The sequence below is a fragment of the Podarcis raffonei genome, chromosome 8, assembly GCF_027172205.1.
Source record: "Podarcis raffonei isolate rPodRaf1 chromosome 8, rPodRaf1.pri, whole genome shotgun sequence".
NCBI lineage: Eukaryota > Metazoa > Chordata > Lepidosauria > Squamata > Lacertidae > Podarcis > Podarcis raffonei.
Window position 1 is genome coordinate 89,780,588 of NC_070609.1, and position 21,873 is coordinate 89,802,460.

General features: G+C 42.2%; 1 protein-coding gene across 1 annotated transcript in view; it reads left to right on the plus strand.

The window, feature by feature from the left end:
• The first annotated feature begins 1,317 nt into the window (after nucleotides 1-1,317).
• The window catches only part of SNRNP200 (small nuclear ribonucleoprotein U5 subunit 200), a 55,110-nt gene continuing 34,554 nt past the window's right edge, over nucleotides 1,318-21,873 (plus strand). The window contains exons 1-15 of the mRNA XM_053401493.1: nucleotides 1,318-1,496; nucleotides 3,013-3,176; nucleotides 6,319-6,490; nucleotides 8,244-8,436; nucleotides 9,571-9,626; nucleotides 11,117-11,215; nucleotides 11,488-11,640; nucleotides 14,635-14,734; nucleotides 15,699-15,835; nucleotides 16,915-16,998; nucleotides 17,214-17,387; nucleotides 18,786-18,923; nucleotides 19,078-19,233; nucleotides 20,306-20,476; nucleotides 20,692-20,885. Coding sequence (XP_053257468.1) covers nucleotides 1,452-1,496; nucleotides 3,013-3,176; nucleotides 6,319-6,490; nucleotides 8,244-8,436; nucleotides 9,571-9,626; nucleotides 11,117-11,215; nucleotides 11,488-11,640; nucleotides 14,635-14,734; nucleotides 15,699-15,835; nucleotides 16,915-16,998; nucleotides 17,214-17,387; nucleotides 18,786-18,923; nucleotides 19,078-19,233; nucleotides 20,306-20,476; nucleotides 20,692-20,885 — 2,036 coding nt within the window. The 5' untranslated portion in view covers nucleotides 1,318-1,451. The remainder of the gene's footprint in view (nucleotides 1,497-3,012; nucleotides 3,177-6,318; nucleotides 6,491-8,243; nucleotides 8,437-9,570; nucleotides 9,627-11,116; nucleotides 11,216-11,487; nucleotides 11,641-14,634; nucleotides 14,735-15,698; nucleotides 15,836-16,914; nucleotides 16,999-17,213; nucleotides 17,388-18,785; nucleotides 18,924-19,077; nucleotides 19,234-20,305; nucleotides 20,477-20,691; nucleotides 20,886-21,873) is intronic.

Below are 21,873 nucleotides of genomic sequence, written 5' to 3' on the forward strand. Positions count from 1 at the left end.
GGTTTAGGGTTTGGTTTAGGGTTAGGGTTAGGGTTAGGTTTAGGGGAGGTTAGGGTTACAGTTGCGGATAGGGTTAGGGTTAGGATTGTGTCCACGTTAGGGCTAGGGTTAGGCAGTACCCCTAAAAAATGTTTAGGGGTACTCTCATTTCCTACTCATATTGAAATACTGGCTTAGCCTTTGGTTTACTGTTAGGGTTAGGATAGCCTAAGGGTTAGTGCTAGATTATGGTTATGGGTTATGGAATAGGGTTTGGGTTAGGCTTAAAATTAGGGTTGGGCAAGGATTAGTGTTAGTGTTATGGTTGGTGTTTGAGTTATTCTCAGGGTTAGGGTTATTCTCAGGGTTAGGATAAGGTTACCAGACGTCCCCGTTTCCCAGGGACAGTCCCAGATTTACAAATCAGTCTCCTGACAAAATCCATCTGTTTAGTAGGAAGTCAAAAAGTGTCCCTGGATTCATTGAAAAAAAATATTAGGTTAGATAACCTTAAGTTAGGATTAGGGTTGGACTAGCATTAGGGTTAGGGTTAGGCATTGGGTTACTTTTAGGGGTAGGGATACCTTAGAGTTAGGGATAGGCTTAGGTCTATGGCCAGGGTTTGGGTTCTGTTAGGGTTTGTGTTTGGATTAGGGTTAGGTTTAGGGGTAGGGTTATTCTCAGGGTCGGATGTTCAGCTTCTGAAAAACATTCAAAAACCAGAACATTTACTTTTGGGTTTTCGGCATGCAGGAACTAAGATTTGACTGTAACACTAATGTCTCAGAACAAATGTATTTGATCTGTAGAAAACACAACCTGAAAAAAGAGACAATGCATGTACTTTTGTAAAATAAGAAATTCTTTAATAAAAAGTATTTTTATATATTTTAAATATTTAAGATCTGGGCAGCCAAGCAGAGATATATTTACACATTAGTGTGTGTGTGTGTGTGAGAGAGAGAGAGAGAGAGAGAGAGAGAGAGAGAGAGAGAGAGAAATTTCAGAGGGACCTTCCTGTTGGGCTGCAATAGATTGTAATGGATTGCTTTGCAGTCACTTCAGCACCAGATGAAAAAAAAGTAGCCCCACCCTTCACCCGGTCCTGTATTTTGGCAGAATCAAGGTGGCAGCCCGAGGCTTCTGGCCCTCTCCGTTATTTTCCATGAGCGCCCTCTATGGAAAGAGAAGGGAGGTAACCATGGCATTCAGAACCCGGAAGTGCAGTGCACAGGCAAAGGAACGGCCGCTCTAGGATTGTCAACTCATTTCTGCCCTCTAGCCCTCCGAGCCAATTTGAAAGAGGAAGAACTTGTAGTGTTCACCCGGAAGCGGAAGTGTCGCGGCAGCCTGCTGCGTGTGGGGATCGTTTCGCAGCGTTCGAGGAGCGGGAGAAGGCGCCGCCGAGGCCGAGCGGGGCAGAAGCGGCTGCTCTTGCGGGGCAGAGGTAGCGGGGCTGCGGGGCAGCCGCCATGGCGGACGTCACCGCTCGGAGCCTGCAGTACGAGTACAAGGCGGTGAGTGGCGGGCGCGGGGGGGGGGGTTAGCGGTGCTATAAACCAGGCTTGTGGTTAGTGGGCAATGCTCACCGTTTGCTCTAGTCAGACCACATCCTCTGAAACTTGACTGGAGTTCAATGGGCCTCTTCTGAATAGGGCTACAAACGGGGCTTAAATTTTCAACCGGAATTGTGTTCCGCCCAGAGCTGCGTGTCGGAGGCGACGTTGTAATGCGGCCGCAAGGATGCGGGCGATCGGCAGGAGAAGCGTCCCTTAACCCCCCCAAAAGCGTTGTTCCCCCTACAGAAGGCTTTGGCTCCCCCTAGGATAGTACTTTTTAGGTGCTTTATTATTAATGTTTCATAGTAAATTATAAAAATACTGTTGTTGTTTTTAAAAAAATCATTTTTATTGATTTTCCAATAAAATAGCCAATCAATATATCCACATCATAATCTGATTAAAAACTAAAAAACTAAAAAAAGAAGAAGACCAAATTGCTGTCCAAATTGTAATTATTAATTTTTCCGGGCTCCCCATAGTCTGGACCTTTGAAGCATATCTCCAAATCTCCAATCCTGCGTCCTCTCAATGTTTTCATATTTTCCACATCCCAATCTTAACGCTTTAATTATAAAAATACTGTTGATTGTTAGTAATGTTAATTGTGTATAATATTACTTGGAAAAAGTTGCTGTTTTTTCTGGTGGGAATGAAGAAGCTCTTTTCGACCCCTGACTCCCTTTCCTTGCAGGCAGGGCAGGCAAGAAGCAGCCCAATATGTAAGGCCAGCTGAGAGGTGGCACCTATCAGCTTGCATGATGCTGCTGCACTGATCTCTTGGAGGTTGAGCGGGAGGAATTTCTCCTCCCACACCCTCAGTGCTAGCAGCGGCAATTTAAATCTGAAATCTTAGGCGCAGTATACTGCACCAAGAGTTCAGAAACTGCTCACACTAATGAAATCTCCTGTCACAAAACATGCCTAACACTATGGGAGTTTTGGACGCTGCTGGATGATGATGGATTACAACACCCATCATTCCTGACCATTGGTCATGCTGGTTTGGGCTGATGGCAGTTGTATTCCAACAAGTTCCAGAGAGCCATAGGTTCCTCCCCTCCATAGTAAAGTAACACAGTTGTCCATTTTAATAACAACAGCAGGAATTACATAACATTTTTACTGTTCAAAGCAAATAATATACAAATTTCTCTGACCAGTTTTACTATCCCTTTCCTATTGTGGAGAAAAGGTGTCTTCCTGATGCCCACCTAGTGAATTTGAGTGAGCTGAAATTTGACTCACAGATCTTGGGATTGTAATGCAAGCTCTTAACCACTACAGCAGGTCCTGTTTTGCAAACTGCTGCTGACAATGATGTGAAACCCTAGAGCTGAAGCCGTCTATTACTTTTATTCTTGAAGCAATAATTGTGGGAGGGGTATGGCAAAGCAGGCTCTTCTAATAGCAGAATATTTGACAATATGTTTCATTTCCTTCTTCCCTCACATTGTCTTCTTGATTCTTCCAGAACTCTAATCTTGTACTTCAAGCTGATCGCTCCCTGATTGACAGGACCCGGCGTGATGAACCTACAGGAGAGGTCCTGTCGTTGGTGGGGAAGCTGGAAGGAACTCGAATGGGTGACAAGGCCCAGAGGACCAAACCCCAGATGCAGGAGGAGAGACGAGCAAAGTGGGTGAAGACTATTTAATATGTTCTTTTATCTGTTGTGTAATAGTTCACTGAATTCTAGAGTTGGATCCAATAATTGAATGTCTGTGCTTATTATGTTCAGGCCTTTGTCACTAATCAGCTGAGCTAAGTGTTCAGTTGTTCAGGGAACTTCTTTTTTTAAAGTTGTGTTTTATATAATTTTATTTTTGTATTTTCTATTTTACATATACAAGCGAAATAAAAACATAAACATAAAATCCCCTTTGACTTCCCTCCCTCCATTGTGGATCTTAATATAATGATTTCCCCCTCCGCATCTCTTTTATAACTCTATTCTAACAAATCCTTTATCATTCCATTCTTCAAATTTTTACTACAAGTTTTCTGTCAGTCCTACCAATGTGTGTAATTGTTTACAATAGTTTTTCAAATACATTGTAGACTTTCACCAATCTTTATTAAAGTCCGCCTCTTCTTGGTTTCTAATTTCTTCCTGTAAGTTTTGCCATCTCAACGTAGTTCATCAGTTTTATCTGCCACTCTTCCTTGGTCAGAGTTGTACCATCTTTCCATTTCTGGGCTAACAGAATCTGCACAGCCGTGGTCGCGTACATAAATAGTTTCATCTGGTCCTTTGGGGTCTCTGGACCTATAATGCCTAAGAGAGAAGCTTCTGGTTTCTTAGGAAAAGTTATTTTCAACATTTTTTTCAATTAATTGTATATCATATCAATTAATTGTATATCATATCAATTAATTGTATATCATAAGTCTTTTATCATCTTAAATGACCACTACATGTGATAAAAAGTACCCTCTTTCTTTTTACGTTTCCAAAATGTTTTAGATTTTGATTTATACATTTTAGCTAATTTACTAGGAGTTAAATACCAATGATACAACATTTTCATATAGTTCTCCTTCAAAGTGTAACAAGCTGTAAATTTTAATCCTGTTGTCCATATTCTCCCACACTGCTAATTCCATATTATAACCAAAATGCTTCACCCAGTAGACCATAACCAATTTGACCTGTTCTTTAGTTTGCCAATTTAGTAGAAGTTTATACATTTTAGAAATTAACTTAGTTTTATTCTCTAACAGTTCCCTTTCAAACTGGGAGGTTTTATTTAAACAACCCTTCTTTTTGCCAAACACTTCATTAAGTTGGTGATATTGCAGCCAATCAGTTACTAATTCTCTTATATCTTCAAACCTCATTAATTTTAAATATTGAGCTACTTCTATTAATAATTCTTTACATGTTGCACGATCATTTCTCATATTCCTTTTTTTTTTTACCAATATTTCTTCAAGTGGAGAGAGCCACCATGGTGTTTTGTGTTCCAATAAATCAAATAGGCATGCCCGCCAAATCTGTTATCGTGTCCTTCAAGATCTAATATGGAACCACTTTCCAATGATATCCATTCCTTTAACTAGCAAAGAAAAGATGCCTCAAAATATAATTTCATATCTGGTAAGGAGAATTCACCTTTTTCTTTGGCACCTGTCAGTAATTTATACTTTTTCTTGTGTTTCTTCCCCTGACAGAGAAATCTAGTAATACCTTTCTGTCAATCTTTAAAGCATCTTGTATTGCTGATCACTGGTATTGTTTGAAACAGAAACAACATTTTTGGTAGCACATTCATTTTTATCACATACTTGTCCCTATAAGTGACAAGTTCATCCTTCCCCAAATTTCTAAGCTCTTCTTAACTCTAGACTTTCACATAATTTATTCTATAACCCTTGGTATACTGACATAAGTTCCTCTACTGATATCACCACATTGTTGGCAAATGCCTTAAGTTTATATGTTTTCTGCCCCACTGTTAGCCCTTCTATCTCTCCATCAGATCTAATTCTTTTAGCCAGAACCTCTAAAACCAATATAAACAATAACGGTGACAAGGGGCAGCCTTGTCTTGTCCCCTTAGTTAATAATGTCTTAACAGAAAAATTTAAAAGAACTATCAGCATAGCATATTGGTTAGAATAAATTACCTCAATTGCTTTCAATAATGTCTCTCCACAGTTCATCTTTTCTAAAAGTTCTGTCATAAAAGTCCATGAAATGTTATCAAAGGCCTTTTCTGTGTCTAAACATCAGTGCTGCTTGTTATCATTTCTTACTTCTAGGTATTCTATAATAATATATAATATGACCAAACTGCGGGAGGCAGTGGAAGACAGGAGTGCCTGGCGTGCTCTGGTCCATGGGGTCACAAAGAGTCGGACATGACTAAACGAATAAACAACAAAAAATAATATCAGTTATGTTCCTTACATTATCCTTCAACTGCTTGTCCAGGAGAAATCCGGCCTGATCTTGATGTACTATGTCCTTTAATACGGATTTCGTCTGTTTCACCAGTATAGATGCAAATAGTTTATAGTCAATTGTTCAATAGGGAGATCGGCCTGTAATTTTTAACTGACATTAAATCAGAGTCTTGTTTCAGAATAAGTGTAATATAAGCATTAGTCCATGAATCTGGAACATTTCCTGCTACTAAAATTTCATTCATTACACCTTTCAGTAGTTGGATTAAGGAGTCCTGTAGTTTCTTATAATATTTTGCTGATAGTCCATCTGGCCCTGGCGCTTTACCTATTTTGAGTTGGTTTATTACCTGTTGTATTTCCATCGTTGCTATAGGGGCATTTAAGTTGTTCAGGGAACTTCTAGCCTGTTCCTTTATTTTAACTGACGGCAACTCCTATCTTTCCCATCAACTACTCCCTGATCCTTGTAGCTGAAGATTAAACCAGGGCCTTCTGCATGCAAAATATATGATTCACTGCTGAGCTACACCCTTGAAAACATGGTAGTACTCCAACATCAGTAAAAATAACATTATTCCCTAAAATAGTAGCAGTAATAATAATAATAATAATAATAATAATAATAATAATAATAAAAAACAACTTATATGCCGCTCATCTGACTGGGTTCCCCCAGCCACTCTGAGCAGCTTCCAACAAACTAAAAGACAATACAACATCAAACATTAAAAATTTCCCTCAACATGGCTGCCTTCGGGAAAGAAGCATGTGCTTTCTGTGTGTGTGCATGTGCTTAGCTCTTCTGGCTATGAGTTGGTCAGGTGTTCTCTTTCCTGATTGTGTGCCACCTATCTTCCCATCTTTCTAGGAGGCGGAAACGAGATGAGGACAGACATGACATTAACAAGATGAAAGGTTACACTCTGCTTTCTGAGGGCATTGATGAGATGGTGGGAATTATCTACAAACCCAAAACCAAGGAGACCCGAGAAACCTATGAAGTCTTGCTGAGCTTCATTCAGGCAGCTCTTGGAGATCAGGTGAGTGAAGAGTGTAATCCTCTAGGGGCATTGATTAACTAGATGCCTAATATCTCCATGTGTTCTGCTCTGTGTATGGACCAAAGAGAGTAATAATGTAAGCATATGAAGCATTTTACGCGGGACGCGGGTGGCGCTGTGGGTAAAACCTCAGTGCCTAGGGCTTGCCGATCGCATGGTCGGCGGTTCGAATCCCCGCAGCGGGGTGAGCTCCCGTCGTTCGGTCCCAGCTCCTGCCCACCTAGCAGTTCAAAAGCACCCCTAAGTGCAAGTAGATAAATGGGAAGGTAAATGGTAAATGGCGGGAAGGTAAATGGCGTTTCCGTGTGCTGCGCTGGTGCTGGCTCGCCAGAGCAGCTTTGTCACGCTGGCCACATGACCCGGAAGTGTCTCCGGACAGCGCTGGCCCCCGGCCTCTTAAGTGAGATGGGTGCACAACCCTAGAGTCAGACACGACTGGCCCGTACGGGCAGGGGTACCTTTACCTTTACCTATGAAGCATTTTAAATTTCTGTAGTTATACCGGTATCCAGCATTATGTGTTCAGTTAACTTAATTGCACAAGCCTAGCAAATAATGTAATCAGCTAACACTAAATACATATGGCTCAGCAATTAGGAACCATTTCCTTGCTTCCGTGGTGGTGCTGAGATGGTAGAAATGCAAATGAATACAAGAAATAAATAATAGCAAATGGGGACATTTCTCAGAGATGTATTTTATTTCTATTAAATGATTTTCTGGTCTTGTGTCTGCATGATGTGTCCATCATCTGAAATATTGCACCTGCTTCCCTTGGTTTCACACTATAGAAAAAACAGTGCTTATCCTGAAGTAAACTCAGGTATATGGAGACGTACTCAGAAATACATGTAGGAGCTGTAATTAAATGTTGTCGTGTAGGTAAAGGTAAAAGGTAAAGGACCCCTGGACATTTAAGTCCAGTCAAAGGTGACTATGGGGTGTGGTGCTCATCTCGCTTTTCAGGCCGAGGGAGATGGCACTTATCCGCAGACAGCTTTCTGGGTCATGTGGCCAGCATGACTAAACTGCTACTGGCGCACAGAGGACCGTGATGTGTGCTAGAGTACATGGAAACACCATTTACCTTCCCACTATAGCGGTACCTGTTTATCTACTTGCATTGGTATACTTTAAGACTGCTAGGTTGGTAGAAGCTGGGACACAGCAACAGGAGCTCACCCCGTTGCATGTATTTGAACTGCCGACCTTCCGATCAGCAAGCCCAAGAGGCTCAGTGACCACAGCAGCACTCACATCCCCAAGCAATTTATGCTGTGAGATGCTCAGGCAAGGCATTTGTCCTTCCATATCCCATTTTTCTCTTCCAACTGGTAGTCAGCATTCTGTGACAACTGGGCATACTTAATTCTCATTGACTTTTTGGGTGGAGAGGGTCATCAGAATCATAGAATTGTAGAGTTGGAAAGGATACCTAGGGTCATCTAGTCCAACCCCCTGCAATGCAGGAATATCAGCTAGATCATACATGACAGATGACCATCGAGCCTCTGCTTAAAAACCTCTCATGGAAGTCTGCTCCACTGTCAAACAGTTCTTCCTGTCAGAAAGTGTAATTTTAAAAATACTTTTTATATTTCTGCAAAACTCGGCATTTTCACAAGCTTGTTGATGCACCTCTTGTTTGTCACTTACCCCTTTTGGCTCCAAGCTTGTTGGCACTCATCACCTGAGTTGGATGCTAGAGTAAGTCAAGTCTTGTTTCTTGCAGCCCCGAGACATTCTCTGTGGAGCTGCTGATGAAGTCCTGGCTGTCCTCAAGAATGAAAAACTACGCGACAAGGAGCGACGGAAAGAAATCGATCTGCTGCTGGGACAGACGGATGACACCCGCTATCATGTGCTGGTGAACTTGGGCAAGAAGATCACAGACTATGGCGGGGACAAGGAGATCCAGAACATGGGTAGGGCCTGCAGCCTCGGGATCTTTTAACTTCTTCTGTGTTTATCAGTTGGATACTGAATTCTGTACAGAATAATAAAGGTTTTCAGAGCCACTTAAAAATTACTTCATATAATACTGCACCAGCTCTCAGGCTTACAGTCTGAAAATGTATGACACAAAAGGAAAGTGGTTTGGGATGGAGGAAAAAATAAGTAAACTCAGGTACAAGTTCTTAGTTGGAAGTTCATCTCATGACTCGCTAGGATGGAAAGGTTAAAGGAGAAGAGCTAAAAGTTTGAGATTCCTGCATTGCAGGAGTTGGACTAGAACTAGATGACTCTCAGGCTCTCTTCCAACTCCCCATTCTATGATTCTATGACCTATGCTGATGGAGTGGCCCTGATTTCCCTTCTCTCCTCTCCTCTGCTGTAGCATGATGTGGCGTCTGATGCCAGGTGACAGTTGATGAAGGGACGAGCCTGATTTCTTAGCACAGCTGGGAGTTACAGTAGTGAAATTGTGAAGTTGTTCCTGAATGGTTGCTATAGGTAGTAGAGAGATTAGAGCTAAGTATTGTTTCCCAGTCCTGGACATCAAATAGCACTGAGATGTGAATAAGTTTGGAAGCCTCTGCTAATGTGTTCTCATGGCAGAATGTGGTGGCTGTTGGGCAGGGTAGCTCATGTTGAGGAGACATCATAGTTGACTGATGGAGCACGTGTATTACATGTTCAACCCTTAACAACTCCAGTTAGAGCTTCTTGGGTAACCCCAGCGGGGGGAATTTCCTCCTTTGAGGAGCCAATTTCAGTCAGAGTTTAATAGTAGGCAAGCTTCATATGTTGGCTCCCAGGTGCCTCCTGCATCTATTGAGGTGTCCACCATGCACTCAATTCTGCTGCTTATGTGCCAGTACAAACCACTTTAAATGTTGGTTAGTGGTAGCGTGCAAAGTTGTGACTAGTGCTTTTGAAGAGCACAGTCTAACATTCTGCACAGCTGCATTACAGGTTGCTTATGAGCATGGATCATTGCTTGCCTGCCTTCAGAGGACACTGCTTTTCAAATAAAGCTCAGGATTATTCTATATAGTACATGTGGTCCTTCTGCTCACATGATGTTGCTTGTTTCTGATTTTTGTCCTCCATTGTAGATGACAACATTGACGAGACCTATGGGGTGAATGTGCAGTTTGAGTCTGATGAAGAGGTGAGTGATTCATTTGGTGTCAATGGATATGCATATTCCAGACAAGCAGAGGGTGGCCCTTTTGTCTGCATGCACCCCCAAGGAGAAAGAGCATTCCATTTTCTTCACAATGATGGGAGTTTGAATGTAGGCATCCAATAATCACACAAGCAGTCCTCTCTTTTCCCATGTCCTTTTTCTAAGATTATCTTCCTTTCCAGTTTATGGGTGGCAGTCAGTGCTGGTCCTGCTCAGCAGATCCATTGATGTTAGTGGACATGACTAGGTTAGGTTCACTAATTTCAGTTGGTCTGCTTTGAGTAAGGACTTAGTTGAATACAACCCTGAGTTCGTGAAGTGTTGCCAACATGTTAGAAAACTCTACATTTGATGTTTTTAACATTAAAGTGACACTGGTAGCTGCAATACTACTGTTTATTATTTTGTACCGATTGACTTGATTTTATGGTATTTCCGTCCTCCAAGGACTTCAAAGCAGTTTGTATTTCTCTCCACTCCTCTCTGTTTTATCCTTCCAACAACCCTGTGAGGTAGGTTAGGGTGGGAGTGAATGACTGGTTGAGTGAGAATTTGAACCCTGGTAGTAGGCTATTAACATTTACATAAGTATTAGGATAATAACACTATACCTTGGAAGTTGTATGGAATCCATTCTGGGAGTCTGTTGACTTCCAAAACATTTGAAAACCAAATTGTGGCTTCTGATTGGCTGCAGGAAGGCTCCTGCAGCCAATCAAAAGCCGTGGAAGCCACGTTGGATGTTCGGTTTCCAAAAGAACGCTTGCAAACCAGAACAATCACTTCCGGGTTTGTAGCGTTCAGGAGCGAAAACGTCCAGGGTGTTCGGGATCCAAGGTGCGACTGTAGCAATTTATAGAAAAATGTATGGGAATATTATATACTGCATTTTTGCGCGCGTGTGTGTGTATATATATATATTCCTTTTTATATGTATCTTTGTTCTTTCCTTTTTTCTGTATCTTTTTATTTCTTTTAATTAAAATCACTTCAATAAAATATAAATAACAAAGAAAAAAGTTTGATCGGCAAACAATACAGTGGTACCTTGGTTTAAGAACAGCTTTGTTTATGAACAACTTGGATTAAGAATGCTGCAAACCCGGAAGTAGGTGTTTTGGTTTGTGAACTTGGCCGAACATGTTCCGCTTCCTGTTGAGTGTGTTCCATTTGTAAATTGAGTTCCCTGCTGCTGTGGGAAAGCACGCCTTGGTTTAAGAACGCTTTGGTTTAAGAGCGGACTTCCAGAACGGATTAAGTTCATAAACCAAAGTACCACTGTATCTAGTTCCAACTAGAGGTTTTCTTCTAGGCCTCAACTCCTGCCTGCCTTTGCTTTAATGTAACATCACTTCTGGTAGATGTTCAACAGTGATAGTCTTTGGTTCTCCTAACAGAGATGTTATGTGGTTGGAAGTGTTGTGATATGTCCTTGGAAAGGGCACTGAACATGAACTATTTTGCACCAACAGGAGGGTGATGAGGATGTTTACGGTGAAGTACGGGATGAGGCTTCTGACGATGACATGGAAGGAGATGAGGCAGTGGTTCGCTGCACCCTTTCAGCCAATGTGAGTCATGCAAGGAAAAATGCAAATTCTTTTGCCATTTATTAGGGTGGTGACTGTCAACAGCCTGTGTACATATGTCCAGAATAACTTAAGAATCTCTGCCACTATGTGGATTAGGAGAACTTCCTAACTGCTTAGGGGAATATGCAGTACTGTGGAGGAAAACGCTAAGCATGTGGACTTCCTCAACAAGTTCTTTTTAAGTCTTGTGTGCTGTAAGCTTTCATGTCTGTGTGCCAAGTAAGTTGTGCAAATAATTCTGTTTCTCTTAGCTTGTGGCCTCAGGTGAACTGATGAGCTCCAAAAAGAAAGACCTGCACCCCCGAGACATTGACGCTTTCTGGCTGCAGCGGCAACTGAGCCGTTTCTATGATGATGCCATCGTATCCCAGAAAAAAGCTGATGAAGTGCTGGAAATCTTAAAGGTGCTCTGTTTTCTTCTGTTTCTTTCTTGTTGCTTGCTTCTTTCCTGGACTGGTGCTAGCTGTTATTGTATATTTGTACCTTAATGTGAAAAACAACAATATATTGCGTGTGTGGCTTCTCTAAGAAGGGAGGAAGACCTGGACCTACTGTGTGTAATTTCCCAGGTGCTCTGGCTTTTGAATTGCTTTGATTCCTGGAATTGTGCAGGTGACAACAATGGGTTAACACACTCATACACTCCTTCTCAGAAGAGGCAGGGATCTTTGACTGAAACGTGGGACGAGTGACTCCCTGAGCCTCCTTCCTCAATTTAGTCTCTGCCTTGCCTATATAGAGCTGCATTTTAGATTTCTGCTTTCAGGTTCCTGTTTTATTTGTTCTTAATTTTTCTACTTTTACTTTGGTTCTCTTGGCATCTCCTTTTAGGTTTTGCTTTTTCTCCATCATTTTTTAAATCGGCATGAATGGTTGGGATCTGGAAGGCCAGTGCCAGAACCTGTGCCTGTCTTCCTCTTGAGGCCTCAAGTCATGGTCTTCCAGGTTCTTTCTCTCCTGAGGTGGGAGAGGAATAATAGAATCTGGACCCAAGAGTCATGGGTCATCTAGTCCAGCCTCCTGCAATGCAGGAATCCCAGATAAAGCATCCATGAGAGATGGCTATCCAACCTTTGCTTAAAAACTTCCAGTAGAGTGGCACTATTACTTCCCTGTAATATCACGGGGGACTTTGTCAAAAGCTTTACTGAAATCAAGATACACTATGTCCACAGCATTTCCCTGATTCATTAAGTTTGTAATTCCATCAAAAAAAGATTGGTCTGGCATGACTTATTTTTGAGAAACCCATGCTGGGTCTTAATAATCACAGCATCCTTTTCTAAATGCTCACAGACCGACTGTTGAATTACCGTATTTTTCAGTATATAAGACGCCCCTGTGTATAAGACGCCCCTTATTTTTTGGGATTTAAGAAAATGCGGGAAGCTTTTTTGGGGGAGGATTGCCCAGAGTTGTTGACCTTTTTGGGGGGAGGATTGCAAAAGTGTGGTATATATTCTAGGACCTTCCCTGGTATCAATATGAAGCTCAGGTTGGTAGTTTCCTGGGTCTTCCTTTCCCCCCTTTTTGAACATGGGGACAGCGTTTGCCCGCCTCAAGTCTGTGCTCCAAGAATTCTCCAAGATCATAGACAAAGTTTCTGAAATTACATTTGCATGCTCCTTTAGTACCCTTGGATGCAGCTCATCAGGCCCTGGAGATTTGAAGTCATTTAAAGTGGCTAGGTATTCCCTTCCTACCTCTTTTCCTATCTTGGGCTGCAGCTCCCTCCTTACATCATTTATTCTGTTATCACTAGGCTGGGCATGGTTTCCTTTTGGGTGAAAACAGAGGCAAAGTAGGTGCTGAGTAATTCCACCTTCTCTCTGTCACCCAATGGCATTTCTTCGTCTTCTTCACGCAAAGGACCTACCACTTGTCTGTTCTACCTCTTACTTCGGACATAGCCAAAGAAACTTTTTTATTATTATTCTTAACCTATATTGCAGGCCTGAACTCATACTGAGCTTTAGCCAGCCTTACTTTTCCCCCGCAACTGTTGGCTACTAGAGTATACTCCTCCTTTGTGATTTCCTCTTTCTTCCATTTCTTATACATGCCCTTCTTAACTCTCAGCTCATCTGTAAGTTTATACATCCTATTTCTTGTTGGTATTGCCTGCATTTGGGCCTTCAATATTTCTCTTTTTAGAAACTCCCCTCCTTCTTCGACTCCCTTCTCTTTGAGTATTTTTAACCATAAATAGCTCCTTGAGCTTTTTGAAATTTACCTTTTTAAAGTCCAGAGTGTGCCTCTGACTACACTCAGTTTCCCCCTGCCTCTGTATCCTGAAACCCAGGAGAACATGATCATTTCCTTCCCAGTTTCCGAGTACTTCCATTTCATTGATCAGTTCCTCCCTGTTGGTGAGGACCAGGTCCAAGATAGATGATCGATCCCCTTGTTGGTTCTTCCACCTTCTGGGAAATGAAATTGTCAGCGAGGCAATGGAGGAATTTGTCAGACCTTACATTCTTAGCAGAGATTGACCTGGGATGCTCCTCAGCAATTTCCTTTAAAGAGACTTCAAGTCAGTACACCCTGCCACCCTCTCAGGCCAAAGTTCTGATGACTTGTTGGGCAATATAGGGCTGGCTTCCAGCTGTGTAGCCTACCCTGGAGATCAAAGCAGCATGCTTGTTTCTCTCTCGGACCCCTTGTAGTTTACACAGGAAGGTAGTCCATTCTCCCAGTCTTCCCCAAGAAAAAGCAGTGTGCTGGTCTTTAACAACCCATGTCTTAGACATCCAGTAGTGTCAAACGGCCTAAACATGTTGGGATTTCAGAATTCCAAGACTAGCAAATGCACACAGTTCACACTCATCAAATTATGAAACTTAAAAATTGGCAGTAAGGCAGATAGATGGTGAAACAGAATTCTGAAAACAGAAGAACTTGGGGCTCAAAACCTGGTTGCTTCTAACCTATTCACTAAAAACACAGTATTTCTAGTCTATTTATGAGTGAGCAGTGGGAATGGTCAGCTGCCAGTGCATTGTGGACAACACATTTGTGGACTACTTGATGAGGGAGGGGACAAAGCTGCATAGAGCAGGTTAGCTTTTGATGTTTCTTTCAACCCACATTGGAGTGAGTGGTACCTGCCTCCATCTGACCAATGACAGCCAATGTCATGTTTCATAGGTGAGCAGGGAATACTTTTGCCAGAGGCTTGGGAAGGGGACAAACCTCCCCTGGTGTAGAGGGAGATGGGCCATTTCAAGTGTAAACTGGATTTTTCTATTTTCCCGGCATCTTCCTTTCAGCCATTCCTGGGGATTTGAATAACTGGTGGGAGATGCATGACACCTTTCTTGGGGGAAATGGAGAAGTAATTGAGCAATGTCCTTTGTCACATGACCTATTTCCACTACTCTCCTTTCATGTCTCCCCAGACTGCCAGCGATGACAGAGAATGTGAAAACCAGCTTGTCTTACTTCTGGGTTTTAATACATTTGACTTCATCAAAGTGTTGAGGCAACACAGAATGATGAGTGAGTGCTTGCTATATTGTTATTATGTAGAGATCTCAAAATATTGGGTTGTCTGAAATCTTGGCGTGCGCAGAGAACTTGGAGTTGTATGGAGAAATTTCTTACCTAGCAGTTTCTTGCCTTCTATAAAAAGCAGTGCAAGTGAAATAAGCCCCCCTACTAGCCCTCTGCACATGCCAAAAGACTTGAGAGAGAGGGGTGGTGTCTTATCACATTTGCACTAAGATATTTAGATAAGAATGGCCTAACTTGGAATGATACGAAGTACAGTGGTACATTGGAAGTTGAATGGAATCCATTCCGGAAGTCCATTCGACTTACAAAACGTTCGGAAGCCAAGACATGATTTCCGATTGGCTGCAGGAAGCTCCTGCAGCCAATTGGAAGCTGCGGAAACCCCATTGGACATTCAGGTTCCAAAGAACATTCGCAAACCGGAACACTCACATCTGGGTTTGTGGCGTCCGGGAGCCAAAACGTTTAACTCGCAAGGTGTTCGGGATCCAATGTACAACTGTACATTGTTTCATTATTGTTTGGCTGCTTTTTTGTGTATTAAATAGCAGCTGTGTGTCCACCAATCCAGATAAGGACTGTTGCAGGTCATAGGTAGTGTTAAAATGTGGTTAGTTTTGTGAGTTGAGGACTATTAATAAAAAACATGGGAGAGAAGAGACAGCAGTGCAGAATTAAAAGATGCTGTCCTATTTTGTACTTCTACAGGTAGCTGACATATTTAAAAATTAAACTGAGCACTAAATACCTGTTAGAAGAAAGATAATACAGATCCCTAGGAATACAAATTCTGCACCAGATCATTTGCCTCTGGGAAGTACAGACAAAAAAGTACAGTCGGTCACCACTCGTTTCCTTTGTTTGCCCTTAAGGGGGATTCATTTGTGTGTTTTGTCTGGAGTTCACAGGAGTAGAATAAGATACTACAATTATTTGTTTTCTCCCCCAGTCTTGTACTGTACCCTCTTGGCTAGTGCTCAGAGTGAAGCTGAGAAGGAGAGGATTATGGGGAAGATGGAATCTGACCCTGAGTTGTCAAAGTTCCTGTATCAGCTGCATGAGACGGAGAAGGAAGATCTGATCCGGGTAAGAATTGGGGATGGAGGTGGGAAGGAATCTGGAGTAAAAATGATTTAATTGTGGTGGCTTGCTTATATATTTGCCCTGAAGGCATCAATGTAGGTTGTGATACATCCTTGTTCCGTTTTACTCCAATGATTGCTCTGTGAGGCAGGTGAGACTATGACAGAGAGTGAGTCTTGGCTGATTGACTTGCTCAGGCCCTTAGTACACTATAAGACCAAGCAGCAGTTTCAACTGCAGCCTCCCTTCCCATGCACTCAGGGTGCATATCAGATATTCCTGCTGTGTCACACTGTTTCAGAATATTGTTGCTCAAGCTGGAGATTTTAAGCACTTAAAAATATTGTTAAACAGGCATCTCTTCCTCTTCACTTTCTCTCTATATCAGTGGTTCTCAAAGTGGGCATTACTCCCCCCCCCGGGGGTATTACCCAGAGGGGCACTAAGAAGCAAGGGGACGGCGGGGGGGGGGGCGGGTGTTGTTGCACTGGAGGGGTAAATTACTATCAGGCTTTGAAAAACTGGCATCAGTGGAACAAGTTCATCAGTTTTGTTGAATCAATTAAACTAAATAGTTTTAATTGGATTTTGAACATATGTGATTAATTGTTGCTAGTTTGAATTTTATTGTGTTATTATCTTCCTTAGTGGGTCATGCAAACTGCTATTCTGAAAGCTTTTTTATAATGTAGGGTAGGGGGCACAGGGGAAGAGTTTATGGAACCAGGGGGGCAGTGGTCTGAAAATATTTGGGAACCACTACTCTATATTGTGAGTCTGTAACAGCACAATCCTACTATATATGCTAACTTAGGTTCAGTGGGTTTTATGTCTTAGAAAAAGTATTTGTTATTGTGCCTTATTGAGAATGACATACACACAATGGGCAGTGGAAAGGAAGAAGGATTAGAGTTACTAGCTTTTGTAGGGCAAAGTTCAAATTGGCCACACAATTTACTGCAAGATGTCAGGAGAGGAGAAAGTGCTGAGTGTATATAGGAGCTCACCATTGTTGAGCAGCCTGGTATGGATCTTGGAACAAAAACTCACCCTAACGTGGAGTTTGTGTCCTCCCACTTCAGGAAGAACGCTCTCGCAGGGAACGAGTCCGCCAGTCCCGCATGGACACTGACATGGAAACCATGGATCTGGACCAAGGAGGAGAGGTACTCTTGCTTCACCAAATATTCTCAGGTGGGGGGGGGGTCTGAGCTACATGTGAGGTGCTACACGAACTGGGGGGAAATCATTCCTCATCTTAACTCCCCTGCTTGTTTATGAATGAAAGATTGGTGGGGTAGGGTTTTTACGGGTTTCTGTGCTATCACATCTTAATTTAATGAACTATTTTTGATGGAAATTTCCATTTTGTCCATTTCAGGCACTGGCCCCTCGGCAAGTTTTAGACTTGGAAGACCTTGTGTTTGCCCAAGGCAGTCACTTCATGGCCAACAAGCGATGCCAGCTGCCAGATGGCTCTTTCCGCAGACAGCGCAAAGGCTACGAGGAAGTTCATGTTCCTGCGCTGAAGCCAAAGCCCTTTGGTTCAGAAGAGGTTGATGTTGTGTTTTTTATTTCCCCTCTATATAGACAGCGCTTGTGGCAGGGGGCTTGTGGTCTTGACTGCACCAAACACACTCATTCACAAACTAGCAGCCTTGCTGGATGCCTTCAGCAATCATGAAGCCTTCTTTGCACATCCTACTGTTTCTTGGTCTCTCAGGCTGGTAGCAGGTTGTATGTATACGCTAACTACTGATCTACAGTAGTACCTCAGGTTACATATGCTTCAGGTTACATACGCTTCAGGTTACACACTCTGCTAACCCAGAAATAGTGCTTCAGGTTAAGAACTTTGCTTCAGGATAAGAACAGAAATCGGGCTCTGGCGGCGCGGCGGCAGCAGGAGGCCCCATTATCTAAAGTGGTGCTTCAGGTTAAGAACAGTTTCAGGTTAAGAAAAGACCTCCGAAACGAATTAAGTACTTAACCCGAGGTACCACTGTATTGTCTAGTGTCCTGGTGCTTGCACAGGGGGTCCTTGTATGAACTCAGCCTCTGCGTTTTTTCTGTTGCTCATTAGAGAGACCATAGAGAAAAAAGCAGAAATTGAGATACCAGTCTAGACAATAGCCTGAGACCGTAAACAGAACCAAGCAATAGCAGCAGTATTACCCCAGAAAAGCTCCAGTTTAAAAATCCTGGACAAATAAAGTCTATAACAGCAGTCTAAACTGTTGAGGTGACCCAGTTAGGGAGGTTAGGTGGCACCATTGAGAGAGCCGTGTGACTAGAGCTTTGCTCTCAAAAAAGAAAACCTTGGGAACCTGAGAAATCCATCAAGAGGGTCTTCTGCTGGTTCCCTCACTGGGAGAAGCGGAGTTACAGGGAACCAGGCATCCTCCCTGTGGAACGCCCTCCCTTCAGATGTCAAGGAGATAAAAAATACACAACTTTTAGACGACACCTGAAGGAGAGTTTTAATGCTTTGTTTTTATTATGTTTTTATATATGCTGTAGGCCGCCCAGAGTGGCTGGAGAAACCCAGCCAGATGGGCAGGGTAGAAATAATAAAATGATGATGATAATGATGTTGATGAAGGAGACATTGTAGCAGCTAACGGCTGCTGAGGTCTTTGTTGAGCAAGTGATGTGTTAGGAATTTGGGCAAGGCTCTATGTCCTTCCAGTCACCAGGGTCATCTTGCAAGAATTGCTTTGTTATTTGCTCCCCATCTAAGATTTGTCACCCTCTTTACAACTTTAGTCTGCTTAATTGCTTCACCGCTTTTATGGTCCAATGTGCAGCATAGGCTCTTTCCTCTAACTTGACTTCAGAGTGAATTGTGGATTTGAACTGCTTCCGTTCTACCTATAAGGCCTATAAGGATTCTGTCTCATGAGTTTGTTACTGACTTGCTGGACAAAACCATTATTTCTTTTCTTATTCTCAGCAACTACTTCCTGTGGACAAGCTCCCCAAATATGCACAGGCTGGATTTGAGGGATTCAAAACACTGAACCGGATTCAGAGCAAACTGTACCGTGCTGCCCTTGAGACAGATACAAATTTGCTACTCTGTGCACCCACAGTGAGTGTTCCGTTTTATGATGTCAAATATGATGGATCTTTCTGAGCCTCTGCACTGTTCCTTGATTTTTACTAGGGGAAATGTCTTTCTGGTCTCCTGTTTGAGGGGAGGGATGGGAGAGTGAAGGTTTTCTTTGACACACTCTTCATTCCAGGGTGCTGGGAAGACAAATGTGGCTTTGATGTGTATGCTGCGTGAGATTGGGAAACACATCAACCTTGATGGAACAATCAACGTGGATGACTTCAAAATCATCTACATTGCACCAATGAGGTCTTTAGTCCAGGAAATGGTGGGCAGCTTTGGGAAGGTAAGAGGAAACAGCAATTGGCTTGTATAAGACCTTCACCAGGTGGGAGTGGATGGAGGAGGACCTGAACTTGGAGAGGTGTTCTGAAGAGTTTTTCCACTTGTGCTTATTAGGTGTTGCTATCATTTAAATTTATATGGCAGCCCAACAATAAAAGTATCTAGGCAACTTATAAAATAAAAGCAACCAAAGTACCGTATTTTTCGCTCTATAAGACGCACCAGACCACAGACCTAGTTTTTGGAGGAGGAAAACAAGGAAAAAAATATTCTGAATATCAGAAGCCAGAACAGCAAGAGGGATCGCTGCGCAGTGAAAGCAGCAATCCCTCTTGCTGTTCTGACTTCTGGGATAGCTGCGCAGCCTGCATTCGCTCCATAAGACACACACACATTTTCCCTTACTTTTTAGGAGGGAAAAAGTGGGTCTTATAGAGCAAAAACGACGGTATTTTAAAAATAAAAAGATTAAAACAAAAAGGATCAGGAAAAACAAGCACTGTACAAGGAATTAAACAGAAAAGTGTTTGCCAAAACAACTTGCAATGTAATAGATGCAGCACAATAGGAAAAAGTAGTGGAGGGAAAAGGAAAACAAGCAAGGTTACTTTGTTTGTGGCCATTCCACCAGTTTTTTTTTTTAACCATCTGTTCAAAAGGGCTGGGCCTATTAGCAGTAGTGTCCAGGCAGCCAGTGGAAGGAGCTTTGGTTGTCTTGCTTCTCTCTCTTATGGATGCTAGGGGGAAGAGTCGATACCTAATGAGAGCTGTTGGAGAATAGTGTCTAAGAGTCTGAATTGGGGGCTTTTGGGATCCTATTAATCAGTTTAAGGCAGCCTTGTCGTTCATGCTGCCTAGGGTTGCTGGGAGTTGTAGTCCAAAGCACCTGGAGGGCTCTAGGTTGCGGAAGACTGTTTTCAGGTGTGCCCCACACTCTCAACTACACACTGTTGTAATTTAGAGGCAGTACTGACTTGCTGTTAGAGTTTAAACAGTAATGTGTGTGGAATACTTGAAAGCACGCTATGAATGCACATCTGTTATTTATAGCTGTGTTGCAATTTTCCTTCTAGCGCTTGGCCACTTATGGCATCACTGTGGCTGAGCTGACTGGGGACCACCAGTTGTGCAAGGAAGAAATAAACGCCACTCAGATAATTGTCTGCACTCCAGAGAAGTGGGACATCATCACCCGCAAAGGAGGGGAGCGTACCTATACCCAGCTGGTGCGCCTCATTATTTTGGTGAGTTGCCTTGGAAGCTTCTCGTTGAGCTGTGATGAGGGTCTGTGCTTCTGCTACACATGGCAATGCTGGGGATGTTTGCTGGGTGGGAGAACATTTGAGACACTCAGAATTGCAACCAGCCAAGTTCAATGGTTTCTGGGCTCTATTGGGGATGTGTAAATGGTGTAGTACCTCCCCTGAGCAAGGAGGGTAATGCTTCCTGCGTTCTACAGGATGAGATCCACCTCCTGCATGACGACCGGGGCCCTGTTCTGGAAGCCTTGGTGGCCAGAGCCATTCGCAACATTGAGATGACTCAAGAAGACGTGCGGCTTATAGGGCTGAGTGCCACCCTCCCAAACTACGAGGATGTGGCTACATTCTTGAGGGTGGAGCCTACCAAAGGCTTGTTCTACTTTGACAACAGGTATGGTGGGGGTGCTGTGGAGAGTCTTCTTTTTTATTTTTTATGACTTTCAGTTATATGCATTTCAATAGTTTTACAATCAGTCTCACATTTCAAAACTCGCCTTCATTCTTCCTCTTTCTGCGGTTCCTTAAATTTATTTTTATCATTTCCTGCACATTCTAAATTAACTTAACTTACTCTTTTATTCATCTACTTTAAATATATACTTTTATGAAACTGCAGGTTATTACAATAATTCTGCCAATGTCCTTATCTGTTTAGAGTTTGTTTGTAAATATTAAATAAACCATTTCCATTCTTTTATAAAAGGTTTGTTATCTTGATTTCTCATTTTTCCACTAAATTTCACTATTTCTTATAGTCCATAAGTTTTTGTATCCATTCTTCTTTCACCAGGACGACTTCTTTCTATTTTTGGGCAAATAATGTTCTTGCCACTGTAGTCGCATACATGAATAAATTTCTATACTGTTTAGGTAGTTCTACCTCTATAATTCCCAAAAGGAAAGCATTGGTTTTTTTACGAATGTTATTTTAAACATCTTTTTCAACTCATTATTTATCATTTCCCATTAAGCTTTAACCTTTCTACAGGACCATCACATATGATAAAAAAATACCTTTTTTTCTCTTTGCATTTCCAACACTTAATCAATTTTGATTTATACATTTTTGCTGATTTACTCGACGTTCGATACCATCTTTATAACATTTTCATGTAGTTTTCTCTTAAACCATAGCATGCTGTAAATTTTATATCCGTGTTCTACAATCGTTCCCTTGTTTCCATATCTATATTATAACCAGTATTTATCTCCCAATGTATCATTGAAGATTTTACTTGCTCATCCTTTGTCTCCCATCCCAATAATACCTTACACATTTTAGACAGCACTTTAACATTGCATTCCAACAGATCTCTCTCTAGTAGTTATATTTGTTTCCCAAACCCTTGTATTCTGTTTTTCTTAAATATTTCATTTAA